Here is a 24,292-nt window from a genome sequence, read left to right on the forward strand (position 1 = left end):
GAATACCTTCCCTCCTATACCAGTTCTTCAGCACTAAGTTTAGTTGAAGAATTCCTCCTATTCTTACGCTCACTAGCACAGAACATTGGGAATAATCCTGAGATTACAGATCTTGAGGCCCTGCTTTTTAATTTCTTTCCTAACTCCCTCAAATCTGTTATCAGCACCTCATCCTTCTTCCGATCTGTGTCATTGGTACCAATGCAAATCATGACTTCTGGCTGATCCAGTTTCCACAAAATGGGATGCCCTGTGGCTGCTTTGTAACATTCATGACCCTAGCAACACCATCTTCAAGTCACATTTAGACCATAAAACATAGGAACAGAAGCAGTTCATTGAGCCCATTAAGTTTGCTCTGACATTCAATGAGATCATGGCTGATCAAATAATCCCAGCTCTCCTTATCTGCCTTTTCTCCATTATCTGAGGAGCAGGAAAAATCGACGTTTCGGGCAGAAGCCCTTCATCAGGATCAGCTCTTCATCTCATTCCTGATGAAGGGCTTTTGCCCAAATCGTCGATTTTTCCTGCTCCTCAGATGCTGCCTGACCTGCTGTGCTTTTCAAGCACCACTCTAATCTTGACTCTGATCTCTAGCACGCAGTACCCACTTCTGCCTAGCTATTTAACTAGGCATATCTAACTTCTTTAAAGGTTACTGGTTCTAGGTCTGATGCTGAATTTTATTCTATAAATTTACAAAGATTTATCAATTGAATTCCCACTTTGACCCAAATTCTCAGTTACTCATTCTGTTTCAGTCTTACTCTGATAAAGTCTTTCTCAATTTTAATGAATTGGACATCTATTCACTATAATAGGTTACACTTTTGATGAAAGAGGAGGCTGCTCCAAATGATTTACAAATGTTCTCTTTCAGGTGTTGATGGACTTTGTGGATTTGCATTTTTTGTGTTTTTTTAACACTGGATGGGAACTTTTTCCAATAGTAAACAAATGTACATGCTCTTAAATATTCTGAAATATATTATTAATTAAAGATAGTACTGTACTGCTTCTTCTATAGAAGTTTAAAACTAATAAGTTTAAGTTATAGTCAGTTCTGGGGAAAAGTACAAATACCAGTTTAAGATTTCCTAATTTCAATTAAATAGTCTAAAGATTCAAGCAATACAAAATATTAAGTTTAAAACATGTGAAAATGAATTAAATAATGAATTTTATTTATTAAAATACCTGCAATAAAATTTTTCAAAATCTGTTTTGAAAACCGTTCCAAACCAGGAATCAAACAAAGGAGTGATTTATCTTACAGCTCCATGTAAAATTAGCTGATATTTGGTGCACGACAAAATACTAGTTACAAAATACACATTACTCATTACAGTAATGTGACAATGTTGTAGAGAATGCAGATTACAATTTACTAATGTTACTTTTCATATAAAACTTGTTTTACCATATCTACACCAAATTATAATTGGTAAATGGTAATTTCAGACATTTAACCTACATGTTACAGTTCCAGCAGAAGTCCTCTGTTATGTATAACACAAGACACTAACTTTTAGGCACAAATTGATAGAAACATAGCAACGCTGCAAAGAGGAACTTTGCAAATAGTCTACTATTCCTAGATGTCTCAGTGAAGCTAATATAGAACCCCAGACACCTTCACAATGTTTTCTTCCCAAAATTATGGTTTCTGAGTTATATTCTAACAATCCTGCCAGGCCATCCTGACTTATTAGCAATCTACTGTGCAGAGAAGATGTACTATTAAGGATATATCTAATTTCAACTACGAATACAAGTTGTTACTCAAGGTGATTTACAAACACAAGTAATGAATTATTAATTGTCACTAGGGTTATTTGGCACAGTATTTTGCTTAAAGTAACTTAATCAGACAGACAGACAATAAAGTGGGCGATGGGTCAGCAAAAGCAACTGAAGATATGGAGAATCTTTCACAAACAGGAAATGGAATAAAAGAAATTAAGCAAAAAAAAGTCAATACATTTAGATAGACTGAGAACAAAAGTTTAATTCATGTGCAACAGACACCATTAAGATGAACTTTGTAGGTTTATATTTATTTAAATGAGTAAATATTAGGCCACACTTTCAGGAATAGACCTTGATTCTGGATTAAGATTGATTAGAGTGTTGCTGGCTTGTGCCAGTTCAACTATCGAAATGCGCCCTTGCTGTCTGATAAATTGAGCCACTGCTGCAAGTTCTTGTTCAGTGATATAGATGAATTTTCCACGATCATCCAGGACACCTAGAAGAAAATTAACTTTCGTAAATTGTGAATTTTATACTTCTTAACACATTAAATAGGTTTCTTTATGCTCTACATTGTCAGCTATCTAATCAGAGAATTAAAAAAACACAAAAGGCTCTGGTGGTTCAGTGATAATGTCCCTACGTCTGAGCCAGAAGGTTGAGGTTCACATCTCACCTTCACCAGAGGTGTGTAATAACATCTCTGAAAAGGTTGATTAGACAAAACAAAACCAGAGAGCAATGTCTTTCTGAAAATAATTTCCTTCTGCATAATTCCACCAATTCATTCAACTGCCCCTGCATTAATTATTCACAAAAATGCACAATTCAGAATTAACTTTAAATAAGTTATCAGTAATGTTTTACTATGAAATGCACTAGTGGCTTACCTGTCAGAGTTCCTTCAGCAATCAGATCTTGGACTCTGTTAATAGCCTCCTTCAAATAAAATTTAACAAAAATTAAAGACAAACAAAAATACTGAACAACATTCTAAAATAACCCATTAAACACATGCTAGCATTAAGACTATTTTAACTGCCCTATCATCTGCAGAGGGTAATCTCTTGCAGTGCAGTGGTAGTGTCCCCATTTCTATACCAATACCTTGGGTTCAAATTCCACCCATACAGAAGTGTATGAAAACATCTATGAATACTTTGATTATAAAGTATCAAAATTTTCAGTCAGGACAGCTCCTGTAGTACAATAGTAGTGTCCTTATCTCTGAGCTAGGAGACTGGGTTCAAGAACAACCCTAAATGAGGGATCAAAATAGTTACTCCTGTCCCTACTTCATCCTTTTTTAATTTCTTTCAGGGAATGTGAACTCGCATTTACTTTCTTATAAAAGTGAGATGCCTTCTTGAACCGTTGCAGTCCATTTTATGTAGGCACATCCAGAATGCTGTTGGGGAGGGTGTTCTGGCATTTTGACCGAGTAACAGTGAGGAAAAAGCAATATATTTACAATTCAGGGTTGTGAAAAGCTTGGAAGGGAACTTGCAAGTGATGGTGTTCCCATGCAAGCAAATGAAGAGTAATCCATTTTATTACTGACTTGTACCTAGTTGATGCACAGGCATTATGGAGTCAGGTGGTGAGTTACTCACTGCAGGATTCCTAGTCTCTGAACTGTCTTATAGTCACTGTATTTATATGGCAAGTCCAGTTCACATTCTGTTCAATGGTAACCCCCCAGGATGTTCCTAATGGGGGGATTCAGTAATACTAATCCATTAGCTGTCAAGTGGAGATGGCTAGATTCTGTCTTGTGGGAGATGGCCTTGCCGGTTACTTGTGTGGCCATTTGTCAGCCCAAGCCTAGATATTGTCCAGGTCTTGCTGTTTTTATGCTGACAATGTGAATGATGATGATTTGAACCAGGAGACTGCCACAAGGAATATTTTCAACAATGCTCTGGGAGCGGAGATGATTGGAGACAATTTAGTCAGGAATTGATATGAAATGTTCCTACTTGGTATTACTAAAAACCTCACCGAGCAGTGTTTAATGCTTCAGAAAAATTAAATATATTTTGTAATACTGAAGTCAAAATGGCAAGTTTACTAGATAATTGTGAATATTTAGCAGTGCTGGAATGGGGTGGACAAAGTTAAAAATCATGCAACACCAGGTTATAGTCCAACAAGTCTATTAGGAACCACTAGCTAGTGCTTCAAATAACCCTGTTGGGACTATAACCTGGTGTTGTGTGATTTTTAACAATGAATATTTAGAACTGAAATGCTGAAGAACACTGTCTGTCCCTTATAACAATATCCTAGGGATGATAGAATAGAATTACATTTTGTTTTAAGAACAACATGACCAATCATTGTAATAAACCTTCAAATTGAAAGTCTGCTTTGTGCAACGAATAAACAAAAGAATTAGATTACACACAGGAGCTACTTTAAATCATTATATATCTATTTCCATTTAATAAGAGCTTTCTTTGGGCAAAGTTGTTTGCCTTCATTAACAACAGTACTTGCAGTTCAAATTTCAATGGTTGTATCAAAGTTTAGGATATTCTGAGAGCTGGAAATAAAAACAAGTGTTGTTGGTGCTTTACTGAATGTGTTTTTCCTTTTACTTCTAACTGGAAGGAGGCGGCTTTTCTTTGAAAAACAAGATCACTTACCTGTGTCCTCAAGCCAAAATGAGAAGCAAGATCTTCCAGAAGAACAACCTTCATACTCTACAGGGAAAAAAAACATTTACTCTAGTGGTCATCCAGAGCTCTTGATAGCAGTATAGTAACGGATTTCCAAAGATTAAAAACAGAAAAATCACTGAAAATCCTACTGCATTTACACAAAATGAGAATTTAAATGCCAGTCCCAATTTGCCAAAAATGAACAAAGCCCTCAGCTGCTAGCAATTTATCAACAAATACTTAGCAAGAAAGTCTCATGCTGGGTATAATTGAATAACCACTGGCTGTCAAGATTAAAGTTGGAACACACAAGTTAAATTACTGATAATGTTCTAGCTGGAAAATGTTAACTTCCATCCTACCCCGACTTGCTCATAAATTAATTTGTGGAGGAAAAAAAATCTTATAGAAGTTGTGTTAAAAATATTATCCAACTGTTTGATCAAGTAGCACCCGTTATTTCTGTTTTATTTTGTTCAGCTGTCAGATTTGCAAGACAGATCTGCAATACTGGCCACATCCAAATAAAAACAAGTTATCTGTAACAGGCAAGATAACTGAGAAATTGAAAACATTTTATTGAAACAATTGCTCAGATGAGGTGACTAGGTTGAAGAAATACTGAAGGGTGGAGCAGCCAAGCTGGAGAACTGATGACTATGGACTGAAAAAATCAAGTTGCAACCAGCCCATGGAATTCAGTTCTCATAGCTGGGAGCTGCTAAAATCCATCTTCTGTTCTTCCCTGGTGATGTGAGGAAATGGTACAGATAGACCAATGTGCAATAATATCAGTGGTACAGGAAGAGAACATGCATGAGCAGCTTGTCTTTTTAAACATTGTTAAAAGATTAGCCTGCATAGAAATTGTCAAATTTCTCAATGAATTGTATGTCTAAGGAAGTTTAAGAGACCTTACTAACACTTATTGATTAGCAAAGTAAAAATTTGGATGCAAACTTAATTTTATGACAACAACTTCAACCATAGTCAAGTAGTAAAAGCTATTATCAAGCTGGTTTTGTTTCCACAAGACCACCGCTTGGAAAGTATACAAACTGAAAAATCACAGGATAATTCAACTGCAGCAATTTGCATTTGATTTGAACAGAAGTCCAAGAGGGAAGGTTTAGTGCCCAATTTACTATGAAACTGTTTGAGGTCAAGGATTATAATCAATATACATCAGTCCAGAAATTTGGTCAATGTTAACATTTCTTTTCATAATTTAGTGTCCGTAAGAAATGTCCACCATATATTCTTTCACAGAACAAGGTACAGCAAATCACTTTTCTGCAACAGTCTTGGCTTTCTGCATGAATTTGACAAACTATTTTTGCCACTTTCTCTAGTACAGCTTCAGCAAAGTTGACATCCAAAGTGATTTTAAATACTATTTTACCAAGTAGACAAGAACATCATACAGCGACAGGTAATGAGATTTTCACAAGTACATTATACTGTAAAGGCTCTGGACAAAATGACTAATGATTCCAGCATTAAGTCATAGACCACAATGGTCTTTCCTCAGTTTCACAAGAAATTACAATTCCATCATTTCTTACCAAGTACTGTACTGTCAATATCGAATGCCTCCTACTTACTTGCAATTTTCTCTTTGAAGATATACGCCTACCTTCTTCATAGTGATCTACATACTGACATTATTCATATGTCTATCACTTTTTGACTATTTCAGGTACACAAATTTGTCTTACTACCTACCCATTTTTACAATAGTAATTAATTTTGTTGATGATCATAAAAACATCAAAGTAAATAACTGTTCATTTAACACCTCCCATCTTCCAACTTATCACAGACCTTTCCTCCTGTTCTTCCTATTTTCACCTGTTAAAACCTAAAAACTACATTTCTGAAATTTCTCTCTGACTGAATTGCTGAGCATTTCCTGTTTTTTCTGCTTTTATTAAAGAATATTAAGTTTGACTAGGTAGAGGATGAAAACCATAAACCAAGACCAAATCAAATGGGGGAATAAACATGCCAAAAACCACTTGGAGCTAAGAGACAATCTAACCACTGCCCCATGACATATAATGGTGTTACCATCATGGAGTTACACACTATTAACATTCTTGGGGTTAACCACTGACCTGAAACTAAACTAGACTCATCACATAAACAGTAGCTACAAGAGCAGGTCAAAACGCTAGGAAGACTGTGGTGAGTAACTCACCTCCTGACTCTCCAAAACCTATCCAATCATCTACAAGGCACAAATTATCCACTTGCCTGAATGGGTGCAGCTCCAACAACACTTAAGAAGCTTGACACCATTCAGGACAAAGCAGCTACAAGCATCTACTTCCTTCACCTCCAATGCTCAGTAGCAAGAGTGTGTATTGTCTGCAAAAATGCCCTGCAAAAATTCCCCAAAGATCCTTTAGATAGCACTTTCCAAACCTACCACCACTTCCAGCTAGAAGGAAAAGGGCAGCAGATACATGAGAACACCAAGTTCCCCTCCAAGCTGTTCACCATTCTGACTTGAAAATATATCGCTATTCATTCGGTGTCGATAGATCAAAAAGCTGGAATTCCCTTTCTAAAGGCACTGTGAGTAAGCCTACAGCACATGGATTACAGCCATTCAAGGAGGCAGCTCATCACCACCTTCTCAAGGGTGACTATGGTCAGCCAGCCAGTGATGCCCACATTCCCATGACTGAATAAAGCTGTTACATTTGCATATCAGGGAATCTAAAATAGCACATTTTATTTTGGTGCAACCATTACTATCCAATTTTCAACAATTAATTGAAATGTAACCAAAATTACTACTACAATCACCACTACAATCAGAAAGTCTTATTCAAAAATTGCATATGTACTTGTTGCATGCTAAATTTCATGCTTCTTGACCAGATGTTCAAATCCTAGAACTATCCATTCATGAAGCTCACTAGTCATTGCAGATGGGCTTTAAAGTCTTTGCTGAAGATATAGGTTCTCAAATAAAACTGCTATAGTACCAATAAAGCCTGCATGTTGATTTATAAGCCACTTCCATTCATCCAAGTAGGATAGCTCAAATAATATTTGTGTTCAATTAGTCACATCACCTTTTACTCATCTTGCGGTTTCTTTCTTGCCTACTCACTGGCTGCATAAATCACTAAGAAAGAGGAGGTGTTCATCTACTTTTCTTACAGATAAGGCATGTTTGACTAGTCAGAACATTTAATTTTTATTGTAATACTGAAAAGCTGAGGGGAGGGTGGAGGTATAGCAAGGGGAGAGTGCCAGTTACCTTGCAACCTCAAAAAGGAGTGTGCTTTTTTCAGAAGTGTTCCTAATATCGTCACTGGGCAGGAATGCCATTTTATCAAAAAAGGCGAGAAAGTTAGCTTTGGGAGAAGATGAAACAGTTAAGCTACACAAAGTCCTGCAATCTCAATTGCTCAAAACCTATCAGCATGTCACTTAAGTACTTTCTTGGTCACTACCTAGTTCACTTTGTATCCAAAAGCAAATTCACCATAGTCCTATCAGATCTGCTCTATAGCACGGAACAGATCCTTCAACCCAACTCATCCATGCTGACCAAGTTTTCTAAACTGAACTAGTGTTGTGTGCCTGCGTTTGGCCCATATCCCTCTTAACCTTTCCTATTCATGTACCCATCCAAATGTCTCTTAAATATTGGAACTGTGCCTGCATCTACCACTTCCTCTGATAGTTCATTCGACACACGAACCCACCCGGTGCATGAAAAAGTTACCCCTCAGGTCCCTTTTAAATCTTTCTCCTCTCACCTTAAAAATATGCCCCTTAGTTTTGAAGGCCCCCATCCCAGGGATAAATCTTGCCCTGGCTCGTCTTACCAAAGTGCAGCAACTCACATTTATCCAAATTGAAATCCACCTGCCACTCCTCAGCTCACTGGCCCATCTAATCAAGATCCCATTGTACTCTTAGATAACTTTCTTCACTGTCCACTACACCACCAATGTTGGTGTCATTACTAACCATGTTTCCTATTTCCTCACCAAAATCATTTATTTAAATGACAAACGACAGTGGACACTGCACCGAAACCTGTGGTACACTGCTGGTCACAGGCCTCCAGTCTGAACAGCAACCATCTATCACCACCCTCTCTCTCCTAGCATAAAGCAAGTTCTGTATCCAATTGGCTACCTCTCCCTGGACCATGTGTAATCTAACTTTACGAATCAGTCTACCATGTGGAAATGTATCAAGATGACTAGTGGTGGTTTAACCTGAAGGTCACCATACCTCAGGCAAGGGGAGAGTTTGAGAAGCAAAGTCCTTCAAGATAACCTCAATCAGTGGGGGAATTGAACCTTACACTGTTGGCATCACTCTGCATCGCAAACCGGCCGTATAACAAGCAAAAGTTTTCCTATCAGGAATAAGTACAGCCTATCCAGTACAACCTGCAAGATACATTAATCTCTTCTCACTTCAAAACTCTCAAGACCCATTTCTTTGACCAGTCTTCTGCACAACTCCTGCTCTTTTCCAATCTCCTTCTATTTCTAAAGCATCAAAAAAGTAGCTCCACAAACATCATAGTCAAAGGCATTATGATTGGCAGCCTTCTGAGTCTATGCTAGCTCCCTGCAGAACAATTCAGTCAGTCAGTCTCTTACTCTTGCTTTATCCCCATAACCATAATGTTATTTCCTTCAACAGCTTATTTGATTTGCTTTTGAACACAGGGAAGTTTCTGCTTTCATTAACCTCATGGGCAGCAGATTCCAAAGTATTACCACTTGCTGGGAAAAAAAAATCTTCTTGAAATCTGTACTATATCTTTTATCCCAAAGCTTAAATCCTAGTCTTTCAAGCAATTATTGCTGTTGTAACCTTTACTGAAGGTAAAATAAGAATCGCTTTTGGTGTGAAACAAACTGAAAGTTTTTACATTAGTTACGAAGAAAAAGGGGGGAAAAAACTGCAATCGCTTTAATCTAACCTAACCCACTTGAAAAATTAATCTAATCATAATGGCTTCCATATTCTAGTGAAATCAGTGGGAAGTAAAATTGTAGGGAGTAAATCTCAATCCCATCCCATCAGTTTGCATCTGAGTGGGTGATGTTAATTGAGGTCTGCAAATTACAAATCATTAATAATCTCATTTCAACAAATATCTGAAAAGAGAAAAGCTAATATTGTGCATGCAACATTTGAAATATTAACTAATCTTTCCCTTTCAAATAATAGCTTGCATGTATTTCTTTTGCATGATGCATCTTAAACTCAGTGGTTAGCACTGCTGCCTCACAGCGCTAGAGACCTGGGTTCAATTCCCGCCTCAGGCAACTGTCTGTGTGGAGTTTGCATGTTCTCCCTGTGTCTGTGTGGGTTTCCTCCGGGTGCTCCGGTTTCCTCCCACAGTCCAAAAATGTGCAGGTTAGGTGAATTGGCCATGCTAAATTGCCCGTAGTGTTAGGTGTAGGGGAATGGGTCTGAGTGGGTTGCTCTTCGGAGGGTCGGTGTGGACTTGTTGGGCTGAAGGGCCAGTTTTCACACTGTAAGTGATCTAATCTATTCTAAAAAAATTAAGCTGTCTAAATTTCTTTCAATTAGGGTGCATTTCAAATGGATTTGACGACTAATTCAATGGTATTAAATTGTTAAATATTTGCATGAATAGATAAGCTTGAGAGGTCATAAATGGAGTTTAATGCGGAAAAGTGTGAAGTGATTCACTTTGAAAGAAGTAACAGGAATACAGAGTATAGGGCTAATGGTAAGATTCTTGACAGTATGGATGAGCAGAGATGTCTCGGTGTCCATGTGCATAGTTCCCTGAAAGTTGCCACTCAGGTTGATGGGGTTGTTAAGATGGCATACAGTGTTAGCTTTTAGTGGTCGAGGGATCGAGTTTTGGAGCCATGAGGTCATGTTTCAGCTGTACAAAACTCTGGTGCGGCTGTACTTGGAATATTGCGTAGAGTTCTGGTCACCGCATTATAGGAAAGATGTGGAAGCATTGGAAAGGGTGCAGAGGAGATTTACCAGGCAACATCCTGGTATGGAGGGAAGGTCTTATGAAGAAAGGCTGAGGGACCTGATGCTGTTTTCGTGACAGAGAAGATGATTGAGAGGTGACTTATAGAGACATACAAGATAATCAGAGGATTAGATAGGGTGGAAAGCGAGAGTCTTTTTCCACGGGTGGTGATGACTAGCACAATGAACATTTAACTTTAAATTGAGGGATATTAGATATTAGAGTCCGTACAGTGTCGAAACAGGCCCTTCAGCCCAACAAGTCCACAGCGACCCTCCAAAGAGTAACCCACCCAGACCCATTTCTCCTTGACTAATGCACCTAACACCATGGCCAATTCACTTGCACATTTTTAGACCATGGGAGGAAAGTGGAGCACCCAGAGGAAACCCACGCAGACACAGGGAGAATGCCCAAACTCCACACAGACAGTCACCTGGAATCGAACTTGGGTCCCTGGCATTGTGAGGCAGCAGTGCTAACCACTGAGCCACCGTGCCATCCCAAACACAGGGCAGATGTCAGAGGTAGGTTCTTTACTCAGAGTAGGATCAGTGGTGCTGGAAGAACACAGCAATTCAGGCAGCATCCGACGAGCAGCAAAATCGACGTTTCGGGCAATACCTTTATTCCTGATGAAGGGCTTTGGCCCGAAACGTCGATTTTGCTGCTCGTCGGATGCTGCCTGAATTGCTGTGTTCTTCCAGCACCACTGATCCAGAATCTGGTTTCCAGCATTTGCAGTCATTGTTTTTACCTCTTTACTCAGAGTAGTAAGGCGTGGAACGCCCTGCCTGCAACAGTAGTAGACTCGCCAATTTTAAGGGTATTTAAATGGACATTGGATAAACATATGGATGATACTGGAATAGTGTAGGTTAGATGGGTTTCAGATTGGTTTCACAGGTCAGCGCAACATCGAGGGCCAAAGGGCCCGTACTGTGTTGTAACGTTCTATGTTCTATGAATGTTACAGTATCAGGAGTTAAGATTAGTTCTAGTCTGCTGAAGACAGTGAGAGAGAATACCCAGAGTTAATAAACAATCATAGGAATTAGGAGCATAAGTAGCATATTTGAGTCTGCAGACTCAATCTGCCATTCAAGAAAATCCATGTGGATCTCTTTGCGCTCCAAATTCCACATTCCCATTTATCTCCAATAACCTTTGAATCCCTTGCTCAACAAGATACTACCTACCACCATCATAAAAGTATTCAGAGACCCCACTTTTTGATGCAAAGTCGCACAATCCTTTGAGAGAAAAGGGAATTCTCTTCAGCTCTGTCTTAAAGGACAAACCACGATTTTAAAACAGAGTTCCCTAGATCTGGACTCAACCACAGAGAAAACATCCTTTGCACATCCACCTTGACAAGACCATTCAGAATTTTACAACACTTCAATCAAATCAACTGTTACTCTTCTGAATTCTACTGAAAATAAGCCCAGCGTGTCCAGTTGTTCCCTAAAGGGCAAGGCACCCAATCTAGTAAACCACTTCTGAACTGCTTCCAATGTATTTACATCTTTCTTTAAATGAGCAGACCAAAACTGCACACAGCATTTGAAATGTGGTCTCAAATGCCCGATGCAATGAAGCATATCAAGTCCTCTTGTAATAAAGGGTGTCAACCCATTAGCTTTCCTAATTATGTGCTGTACATGCATACCAGCATTTTGGAACTTATGAACATTTAGATCCTGCTCCATCCCAATTTTGCAGTTGTTCTCCATTTAGATAATATGCTGCTTTTTTTAAAATTCGACTGCTAAAAAGTGAACAACTTCACATTTTGCCACATCATATTCCACCTCCAGATTTTCACTTAGTCATTTAAGCTATATGTTGATTTTAAAAATAATCTGCATCTTTGTTATGTCATTTTCACGACAAACTTTCCCACCTATCTTCATATCATCTGTAAATTTGCCCATTTTCACTCCTCTCATCTAAGTCATTGCTAAAGATGTAAAGCATTATGGACTTAGCAGAGGCCCTTGTCACACACTACCATCTGATGAAAGCCCATTTGACCCACAACGACTATGCCAGCTCCATACTGCTTGGGACTGATTGCATTGCTCAATCTCATTCTTCTAACTCATAACACCACTCACAATGATTGTAATTTAAGCAGCTTTAAATTGGACTTATTTGTATGGTCCTATACCTAGTCATGCAAGAGCATAGTCATGGCATGCAATAACAGCATCCTTATGAGATGAGGCTTGCACATTTTGTCTCTTTTTCACGTCATGTTGTTCTGAAGTAACAAAACAAAATGCAATGAAACTTAATATATGTCGTTAAGCGCTATATCTCATAACAAATTAAAAATGAGGAAACTTGAAAAAATGCTATTCTGCAATAATATAAAAATATAAAAATCTGTGGGCACCTTTCTATACTTGAAACAATTTCTACCTTCATACATTGTGTGCTTCCCTCAATCCTTTTTTTGGGCCTCACTATCTTTGGTTTCAAAAACTTAACTGCCTGTCTCTGTTCCAGTCTCTCTCTCTCTCTCTCGTTTACAATTACAAAAAAGGCTTTACAGTACAATGAGTACAACGTTATTGAACAAGGAAAAAAGGATAACAAGTAGTGTAGTTACAGACCATGGAAAAACAAGAAAGGTGATTAAGCGTGATATTAAAAATGCCTATTGTTGCAAAATTAGATGAATGCACTCCACTTTAAAACATTTAGAAGCAATCATTTCCCTCATAACCAATGGAGAAATGTTCCAAAAATCAAACAGCCAAAACACGTGAACCGCAAGTAAGAATTTTACACAAGTTGAACATTTGTCTGCTATACTGGCTTCTCAAAGTTCTTGGTGCAATTTGCCAAAAGATTAAATAGGCAAATCAATGGAAAATAGATTATTACCATTACCTTGATGTAGCCAATGAACTCCTGCAGAAGATTCTGCGACTGAAAACAAAAACAAATGAAATAGACATAGAATGAAGAATGTTTGAAAATTTTCAGTATAGATTACAATCTTGTGTAACAAAGCTAGTCACAATTTCTTGAGCTCTGCATTATATTGTACCAATTCTGGAAACTGGAAGTCCTGTTTTAAACAATAGCAGAAGTTTCACTTTCATTTCATTGAAAATTCTTTCACTGGGATATGGAAGCAATATCTTTTAAGCCAAGGAAAATTTTAGCAGGAAATGAAAGGAAAACATTAAACCCTGTGCAAATACAAAATGGCCCCTTATTACACAAGTCTTTTATTCTGAAGTGAAAATCAATAAGAAGCAGGCATTTCCAGTGGAGAACACATCAGCCACATGTTTACTAGATCAAAATTGAAGGTAGCATATGAAAAGTGAAAAAGTTCAGAATTAAAATAAAGATACTTTAGATTTGACAAACTCAGTTTTAAAAATGAAATTTGGTAAAATTATTTCTAAAGTTACTATGCCTGAACAATAGATGTAGAGTACAATCTTAATTCACACCACCTACATCATACCACTTCTCATATAAAATTACATTTCACTAATCAAGTGATTAGTAAAATGTGAGAAAGTGCATGAATAATTGCTTAAACTTTCCTCTTAAATTATATCTGATAATGTTTATTATGTTAAAAATAAATTGAGAACAAGTACAAATAATTAAAACAAGTCAGTGCTATTAATTCACAGCAAACCAAGAAAAACTTGTACAGCCATACTTTTGTCTAAGATTATTACTTAATTTTCTTATTCTTGGAAGAGAGAGCAATTCAATTATATTGTGTACCTCATTTGAAGCCCCTTTGACTATCAGGACAAGACAATAAATATTGTTATCATAAACTAATATACTAATAATAAACAACGTAACTAGAAAAACCTGTGCAACTGATGCATTTAAAATAACATTTAGTATCACCAAATGCTAGGTCAAGCAATACACTTGTTGATAAAATAACTAAACTGAAAATTCCATACCTATAACACATGGAGAGAAAGGTATAGAAAAAAATAATCAGAGATATCCCACTACAAGTGCACAGAGTATGAATAAATTTCACAAACCTATTCAAATTTGTCAGAATCACTACTTAAATTTAAATGATCGACATGCTTGTTTTGCAGCTGTTCCAAATTTTATACTAACTTTAGAAGACATTTTCATATTTCCTATAACATAAATACATGTCTGCTTCATGTTTGAACTTCTGTTTGATTTGGAATTGCCAAAATTTTAACGAGCCTGCACTATTTTTCCGGCAAATAAAAATAAACATTCACCTCAGGACCAAAGAGAAAATTTTTTAAAAGCCTTTCTGAAAATTCTAAAACACAGACAGTAGGCTTGAATTGCTGTCAGGGGCTGTTGATTGGTGGACAGTGTTAAATAAACTTCTTAAAGCTTTTAAGTAAATATTTACCTCCTCTTCATCTGGTTGTACCTCAATTCCTTCCTCTTCAACGGTAAATGCTTCTTTCAACTTGAGGTATTCATCATGCTCTCGTCGCTGTTTCTCTTCCCATGCTTTCTTCAATTCTTCTTCCTTTGTTTTTGTGAGAAAGGGAAAGAGAAAATGGTTTCAAAACAGACAGTGCATATTTTTCAATAAACTCCATTTCTAAAATGAATTTTTTTTTAAATTGTCATCCATTACTTGCACATGGCATAGAATTGTGCACCTGACAAAAACATAACCAGTGCTCTGTGCAGGTGCATAATATTCAGTTATGTGTTTATGAAGACATGCCTCTCTTATATAGGAAGCAATCTCTACAATTTGCATAACAGTATTTCCTAATTAGTATTGGGAAGTCCCTTCTAACCCCCTCCCCCAACACCACCCCCCACCAACCCCCAAACTTACACGTCAAGATGCCAGTCACTTTTTGAAAACATTTTTTTGAAGGCAGAAAATTTACAGTTGAATGCTTCAAGTTGCATACCTCAGTTGCTGACGATGCATCTCTAGAATATGTACCTTGCACTAAAAAAAACTAAAATTTGCATTTTGAATAGCAGGTAGAAAACAAGTGAAAATGCATGTGCTTTCTGAATAAAGTACTTCTGGAAGAATATGAAGGTCTACTGTTGATATTGCAACTTCTATTCAATTACCTGTTTAAATTCTAGGTGTTTGTCTTCAGCACAATAATAAGCCTTCCTGTGTTGAGTTAAACAGTGGATTTTTTTAAAAAGGTTAAGGATGATGGGAATAGAAAAAAAGACTTGCATTCTATAACACCTTTGTGAGTACCAGATATTTCAGAATATTTTGTAACCAATGAAGAATCCTTGAACTATAGTTAATTTTGTCATGTTAAATATGAAAACCAAACTAGACAAGGACAAAAACAAGCAGATAATCTGTTTTTGAGATGCAAATTGAGGAATTAATATTGACCAAGACAAGAATAATTTCCCTTGCTCTTCTTTAAATTGTTCACCTGAGGACATTAACAGCACCTTCGTTAACGGTTTCATCGTAAAGCAAACATCTCCAATAATGTATTGTTACTGTTTTGGGAGTTGATAAAGTGTGGCGCTGGAAAAGTAAAGTAGGTCAGGCAGTCTGAGGAGCACGAGAGTCGATGTCTCAGGCTTCATCAGTCCTGAAGAATTAAGCCCGAAATATCTACTCTCTCTTGTTCCTCAGATGCTGCCTGACTTGCTGAGCTTTTTACAACACGACACTTTATCGACTTTGACTTCTCCAGCATCTGAAGTCCTCACTAATTCCTAAGTACAGTTATTGTGTCGGCCTTGGTCTTGTGCTCACGTTTTCACGTGGATCTTGAACCCACAATATTCAGGCAAGAGATCAGAAAGGCTGCATTTCAATTAATCTGGTATATTTAAAATTTGGACACAAGAAGAAAAGAACCCTGAAAAGCAATTATATTCACTTGTCCAATGGAATAATATAGAAATATCTTACTTAAAATTCATTGCAGAAGGCAAGATCACCAAATATTTTAAAAGTATCAAGCAAAATAAAAATGTAGTGTAGCTGGATTTAACAAGAAAAGAGCATGTACAGCATGGAAACAGACCCTCTGGTCCAACTCCTCCAGGCCAACAGGATATCCTAAATTAATCTAGTTCCATTTGCCAGAATTTGGCCCATCTCCCTCTAAATCCTACCTACACATATGCCCATCCAGATGCATTTCAAATGTTGTAATGGTACCAGTCTTTAAAAGACATCTTTTTAAAAATCTCACCTCAAAAATATGCCTCAATCTTGAAATTCCCCCATCCTAGGTAAAAAAAAAACTATTATTAACCCTACCTATACCTCTCATGATTTTATAAACCTCTAAAAAGGTCACCTCTCAATCTCTTACCCTCCAGTGAAAAAGGTCCCAGCCTAATAAGCCTTATTTATAACTCAAACGGCAACATCCTGGTAAATCTCTTCTGAACCCTCTCCAGCTTAATATTATCATTCCAAGAACTAGGCAACCAGAACTGGACACAGTATTGTAGGCGGCACGGTGGCACAGTGGTTAGCACTGCTGCCTCACAGCGCCGGAGACCCGGGTTCAATTCCCGCCTCAGGCGACTGACTGTGTGGAGTTTGCACATTCTCCCCGTGTCTGCGTGGGTTTCCTCCCAGGTGAATTGGCCATGCTAAATTGCCCGTAGTGTTAAGTAAGGGGTAAATGTAGGGGTATGGGTGGGTTGCGCTTCGGCGGGTCGGTGTGGACTTGTCCACACTGTAATGTAATGCTATCTAATCTAATCGCAGAAAAGGCCTCAACGACATCCTGTATAATCTCAACATGACTACTCCTATACACCATAGCCATAGCCAACTCCTATACACAAACCCCGAAGAACAGGGGATTTCTCCCTGGTTCCTGGTCAATGTTATCTCTTAATAAATATCTCAAAAACAGATAATCTAATCATGACCTTTAGGAGCTCACAAACTGACTGAGGCATTTCTCACATATTAACAGTGCCTACTTTTCAAGAGTACTTCATTGGCGCTTAAGTATGTTTTGTAACATTGAAAGATGCTATATAAATGAAGGCCTGTGTTGTTTTAATATAGCACAATTTAGAACAATATTACTAAAAACAAAACTGAGGGAACACTGAAAGTAATCTAATACAACAGACAAACCCGCTTCATCTATGTGAAGTACTCTGGACAGGCAGTTTACTGGGTGTTGCATTTAATCCTGATAACTAAAAGACAACAGGAACATCCAAAACATGCAGGGTCACATGACTGATCCCTAATGTGAAAGGTCGGGCTTAACCACACTATCTTTATTCTCAGCGCAGTACCAGTTATCACAAGATCGTCATCCTATTTAATTGGCCATGCAATTTCTTGAGGGCACAAAGCAGAAGCTTGCATTCTTATTGCAGCACAGAGTTCCACCTTTCATGCTTTCAAAGATCACCAAGTTTGTCATAGCACCAGACTTTTATTTTTGCTGTAACAGATCAAAAAAGCTAGAATTCTATGTAGGCTTGTGATCAGTTCATTTAGCCAACGTAACTCAGAATATGCATATTAATGGTTTATAACGTGGAATAGCAAGTTTCCTCATTCAATAGGTTCAGGTGAAATTAGCAATATCAATGCAATCTGGTCAGAAATCAGCCAAATCAGCACAAAAAGATTACGGAATACAAATTAATTAAACTCAAATCACTTGTATTCCTGTTTTGCTCTTGCTAAAGAAAAAAGTTTCCCAAATCAAGTGTGCCTAGAAAAATGGTAACAAGCCCCAATTTAAAATTGAGAGATTTTGCCAATGGCTATGGTTTGGGATGGCTCTTCAAATTACACTCATTGTCTTAGGCAGAGGCACTAGCAGACGTTTTTTTAAACATCTCTTTTTTTAAAAAGAAATTGTAAATGTCTTCAGAAGGTTATATTCAACTGATTTTATTGGTGTACAAATATAGATTTTCAAAATCTGGTTACTCAGGCTGAATATTCTCGTTAAGAACATGAGGAGTAGGCAAATGGGTGTAAATGATAGTCATGAATAATCAAAAATAGATCAGGTCTGATGAGAGTAAGCCCATGCTATCAAGACAACAGGGTAGGGTGTAATCAAAATGGAGGACAATGTTTGTCCTCTGAAATTGATGAGTTCCAACAGTGAAGCCTATAAAATGCCCAAGTGCAAAATGAGACAAGGTTCTTCCAACTTGGACCACTGCAAAACCAGGATGGATATATCAGAACAACAGTGGAAAGGTGAATTGAAACAGCAGGCAACTGAAAGGTCAGGATTGTTCTTAAAAGAAGAGCAGATGTGTTTTGCAAATTCAAAACATTATATTGCCAGGTTGTGCTGACACATTTAAAAATCTTAAAAAAAAATATACATGTAACAAACTCTAACCTAGCCAGTACAATCTCAAATCCAGTTTGGGCGCAATTTCCCAATTGTGACCAATACAGAAATTCTTCCCACTTTGTAGAACAGCCCTGTGTATAGGTAACTTTGTCAGACAGCACTTTTTTGATTTCACACTTCCCATTGTTGTAGAATGCAACATTCTCAAGTGAAGCTGTATTCAAGCACTAAATTACAGATTTTATTTTACAAAATATGAATTGCTATTGTAAGAAGGAAAACATCAGGAAATAAATGAAAAGTATGAAACTGGACTATCTTTGGGTAGAGAAAATGAAACAGCTTCTAACAACAGAGGGATCATATTGACAGCTTTCTATGCTACATAACTAAGGTTGAACATCATTAGAATTGCTACCAATCATTACCACAGGCAACTGTCTCTGTAACTGGCAAATGATGCTCTTATGTTACAAGGAAGACGAAACCATGTGCTACTTTTAAAAAAAAATTATGATTACAGACATAATGTTATGACCGCCTACACAGGAAATGAGTGTCTTACTTAAAATTACTCCTGTATCAAATTACCCTATGGTTAACAGGAATAACAAAACTCTTTTTAAATACAAGTAATATTAGTTCTAAGGAAGAGTCATATCAGATTCAAAACGTTAACTCTGATTCTCCAGTGGAGTGATTTCCCCTCTAGCTATTGCTTAGATTGCAACAATAAAATCAATTTCAGCAAGATGCCAGAAATAAGAGTGTTAGAATCTAAATTTGTGTGAAAAGTTTAATTAAAAATCTAAAGAAATTTTCAAATCTACATATATGTCAATAATAAAAACATTTTATACTATAAATTTCAACAGCATTTAGTTAAATGAAATCTTTCACATCCTAAATTGCATTCTAAAACACTTTATGACCAATTAAGAGTACTTAAAGTTCCAACATTGTTAGGCAGGAAACACAGCATCTAGTTTGCCATAACAAGTGCCACATAGAGCATGGAAATTAATATGATCACTAGGATAGTAATGAAGGTCAACAGAGAATATACCATGATCTTCTTTGAGCACCATGTGACTAATTTCACTTGAGAGCGCAAACGAGCTCTGTTCGTCTTGTTCAGATGGCTCCCTCAGTGCGGTAATGTAATGTCAGTCTAGGTTAGATGTTTAACCTAGAGCATATTTATGCAAACTAGTGCTTTAATAATTCTAATGAAAATACCTTTCTAAGTATTCAAAATATTGTCTTACAAAAGGTTATATAAAATGAATGAACGAGCTTCATTCAATATACCACTGGTTATAACATATCTTCCACAGTGAGTGGCTTGATATTAGGTCATTAGAGTACTTGGAAACATTATGCTGAGCTATGTATTAGAACCTAGGTGCTTAGAATCATACCACCTACTCAGAATCATACCACTAATGACAGTTGCAAAACTGTGGGTATTGTCCGCCTCCACTAACAGACACACAAGAACAAATCTGTTTGCAACAGCAGTGCAAAAAAATCTTCTTTATACTTCACTACAGTTTTAATAAAACAAATTGATCAGTTAAAAATCTACTGTTTTATAATATCCTCCAAAACATTAGACTCATTTCTTTAAACAAGCATGAAAACATTACAACTACAATATTAACATTATTTTCAAAATTAATGTTTGAATACTTATTGTATATATAAAAGCACTGACTTCTGTCCAGCAAATACTTGTGTACTCCAATGCATTTAAAGGATATGTGGGAAATGTGCAACACAACAATTTCTTCAACAATATGAGTTTCATTTACATTTTAAGCATGTCTGATGTAAACACGTGCCAAATCAAAAGAATAATCAACTCCCTTTTGTATGACACACGACAAATAAATTAAATTAGTTCCAAACATCAAGTCAGCATGAAAGTGTGGGCATGTGTGCATGCATGAGCATATGTGTGCATACTGATTCCAGAATATCCCAAAAAGATATCACACAATCAAAAATGGCAATTTGAGACTAATGGCTTTTGGCTCTTCTAAATCAAAATCCTAGTGTGCCATTTCGTGCTTTCTTCATCTGACCATTTGTGTTATTTGCATCCACATTAATACACATTTGAAAACTGGATCAATTGAGAATCATGTCAAAGGCTCACCCCATGCCAAAAATATGCATCATCGAAGACAGTTTCACTACTGCTACCATTCATTTCATTTCTTCCTAACTTTCTCTATTTAAAGTTTCCCTTATACCTATGCCATTTCCCGAAATGTGAGTTGGCTTATGTTAAGCTAATACTGCATATGACAGCACTGCAAGCTTGATCCTGAGATAATTAATTCCCTCTCTTACAGGGCAGCATTTCAACTCCATTTGAACAGAATTCCACCCTTTTTAATAACCAGTCCAATGCTGGGGGTGGGGGCTTGCAGAAGAAAAGTATTGTGCATGCTACAAATATGAAAATAGAGAATGCTCAACAAGTCTGGCAGAACTTCTGGAGATACATTTTAGGTCAATGAATGTTCATCAAAACTTGGTAATAAAAAGTTCAATAAAGCATCAACAAGGTAGGGAGCTGCAGGTTAATTACATCAAAAGCAAGTAACATTTGTGCTACAGAAGTCACAGACAATGACCATCTTTAACAAGAGAGAGTATCTAACCATTGTTCGTTAATACTCCACGGCATCAACGTTGCTGATTACTCCACCATCATTATCCTGGGTTTTCCCACTTACCAGAAACTAAACTGGACCAGTTGCTGATGGTCCACAGAACTCCATGGATTCTTGAGTTGCTAGGTATATCCCTTAGATGTTAGTAAAGAGGATTTTGCAGGATCGACAGAGCTGTGTTTGCCATTGTTATTATCGAGGGGCAATGGTTAGATTCTCTCTTGTTGAAAACGGTCATTGCCTGGGATTTCTGTGGCACAGTTACTTGCATTTGGTGCAATTAACCTGAAACCCCTTACAATGTTGATGATAACCCTTGACTGAACTTTTAATTACAAGTTTATCTGGTTTCGTTTCATTGTCGGGTTACAGATAGTGTCGAGACAAACACACTACCTTGCAAGACCTCACTTTCCTACAATACTGGGATTTTTGCCCTCAGGTCTTAAATTCCTTTGTTTTCTTTAAATCGCTAGATTATTTACCTCTGCAGCTACACGGGGGAAACAAATGGCCGCGTGTAAAGGAAGAAAAATTCAACTTTCCAGTCTTGTCCTTTTTAACATGCTTATAGCCTTTGACATTAGTGACCACATCATCCTTCTCTGGTGGCTCTCTACATTTGTCTACCTGGTTAATACTATTCTCAGCTTGTTCCAGTTACTCTATATTAATCTAGGTCCATATTCCTCTAAACCCTTCTTATTTATATACCCAGCCAGATGCCTTTTACTAAACCGACCTCTTTGATCAAATCTTTGTCATAAGACGTGACAATAACTTATGCGGATCAGCATCATAATTTGTGTTGTAACACTCCTGAAGTGCCTTGGGAAATTTCATTAAATTAAAAGGTGCTATATAAACAAAGTTTTCAGTTGTTGTAGAAACAAATGTGACCTGGCAATCCTGCTTTTCAGCTCTCCAACTAAAGTAGTTTGACAGCACACTGATAAGAGTTCCTTCCCAAAAGGAGGCAGTTAAATTGAGCACTACAAATTTTTGTTTCACCATGCTGATGATCCAAATGAGTCACCTTTAACATAGATGTGGTTGTGCAGCTGGTGCTTTTGCCTCTCGGCACTATAGAAGGCAGGTTTCAACCACCAGATTTTTTTTTGTCCATTGTAAAAACATTTATTATTCACTATTTATATTGAGAGTTGTGATCTATCAATAAACGGCCACTATCAGCCGAACTTCATGGAAAAAATTAACAGGCAGAAGTGGTCGTACTTTTTGCTGCTCTTCAAGTCGTAATCGTTCCTCATCTTTCTTCCGGTCTTCATCTCTCTTCATTTGCAATTTTCGTCTTTCTTCTCGTTCTGCTTCTTCAGCCTTTATGTTAAATAAAATAAGATCACATCAGAAACAGCTTCAGAGTTCATCCTTGCTGAGCTATGCACTAGAAGTTCTTACTGATTATTCTAACGCAACATTCCCAATAAAAGAATTTGAAAACTACGTCTCTCATATTTATAGACATTATGACATCGTGAAATCTGTTTTATTAATTTGCAAGAGTCTTTGAAGAGTCTGCTGAAATTCCAGGTTCACAGGTTAAGCAAGTGGGCAAAAATTTAGCAGATTTCAAAATACAATGTGGGAAAATGTGAGGTAATGCATTTTGTTAGGAATAATAGAACAGCTGATTATTATTTAAATGGAGAGACAAGGCAGAAACCTGCAATTCGGGGATTTTGTGGGCCCTTGTGCATGAATCATGAAAAGGTAACATCCAACTTCAATGGGTGATAGGAAACCAAATGATTTTGATTTCAAAGGGATTGGAATATAAAAATAGGGAGTTTGATTTGATTTAATTTATTGTTGTCACATGTACCAAGAGTACCAAAAGCATAGTTTTGTGTGTTCTATAGGCAGATCATACCGTACAACATGTATCAGGTAGCAGAACACAGTGCAGAAGACATTGTTACAGCCACAGAGAAGGTGCAGAGGGATCAACACCAACATTTGAGAGGTCCATTCAAAAGTCTAATAACAGCATGGAGGAAGATGGGGGTGGGGTGTATGGACAAAGTCAATGGATGAAAGGCTGCTTTGCATAATGGATTGGGCTTGTTCATGACTCGCTCTAGTTTCTAGTGGTCTTCAGAACAGCATTTGCCATACCACACTGTGATGCATCCAGATAGGATGCTTTCTATGGTGTGTAGCTATAAGAATTGACAAGAGTCTTTGTAGACATGCCAAATTTCCTTAGCCTCCTGAGGAAGTAGAGGCATGGTTGTGCTCTCTTGGCCGTCGTGTCGACGTGGATGAACCAGGACAGACTGTTGGGGATCATCACTTCCAGGAGCTTGACACTCTCAAACATCTCAATCTCAGCACCATTGATGTAGATAGGGGCATGCCCTCCATTCTGCTTCCTGAAGTCAGTGACAAGTTCCTTAATGGCACTAATCAGACCACAGTTGAAATACTGTGAACAGTTTTGGTCCCCTTATCTAAAGAAAGGTACACTAGCATTGAGACTGAGTACAGTCAGACAAATTTCACTAAGTTGATCTGGGCTTGGAGAGATGTTTGCAAGAGGTGAGATTGAACAGGCTGGATGATTTTTTTCTTCACCTGCGGGACATGCGCATTGCTGGATAGGTAGCATTTATTGCCCGTCTCTAATTGCCCTTGACAAGGTGGTGGTGAGCTAACTTATTAAACTGATGCAGTCCATGAAGATCCACAATGCCATATGGAGGGAATTCCAGGTTTTTGACCCAGTGACAGAGAACGAACAGCAAAATATTTCCAAGTCAGGATGGTGAATGGCTTGGAGGCAGTGATGTTCCCAAGTATCTGCTACCCATGCCCATCTAGATGGAAATGGTCATATGTTTGGAAGGTGGTGTCTAA

At 37.5% G+C, this 24,292-nt stretch overlaps 1 protein-coding gene across 4 annotated transcripts in view; it reads right to left on the minus strand.

Annotated features, from left to right (window-relative positions):
- Positions 1-1,166: 1,166 nt before the first annotated feature.
- The window catches only part of LOC122556226 (DDRGK domain-containing protein 1), a 99,549-nt gene continuing 76,423 nt past the window's right edge, over positions 1,167-24,292 (minus strand). For all 4 annotated transcript variants that reach the window (XM_043702986.1, XM_043702849.1, XM_043702922.1 and 1 more), the window contains 6 exons: positions 22,652-22,753; positions 14,825-14,947; positions 13,330-13,368; positions 4,404-4,460; positions 2,646-2,694; positions 1,167-2,251 (listed from right to left, as the gene is read on the minus strand). In XM_043702986.1, coding sequence (XP_043558921.1) covers positions 2,079-2,251; positions 2,646-2,694; positions 4,404-4,460; positions 13,330-13,368; positions 14,825-14,947; positions 22,652-22,753 — 543 coding nt within the window. In that variant the 3' untranslated portion in view covers positions 1,167-2,078. The remainder of the gene's footprint in view (positions 2,252-2,645; positions 2,695-4,403; positions 4,461-13,329; positions 13,369-14,824; positions 14,948-22,651; positions 22,754-24,292) is intronic.

The sequence above is a fragment of the Chiloscyllium plagiosum genome, chromosome 1 (assembly GCF_004010195.1).
Source record: "Chiloscyllium plagiosum isolate BGI_BamShark_2017 chromosome 1, ASM401019v2, whole genome shotgun sequence".
In the NCBI taxonomy this organism is placed as follows: Eukaryota; Metazoa; Chordata; class Chondrichthyes; order Orectolobiformes; family Hemiscylliidae; genus Chiloscyllium; species Chiloscyllium plagiosum.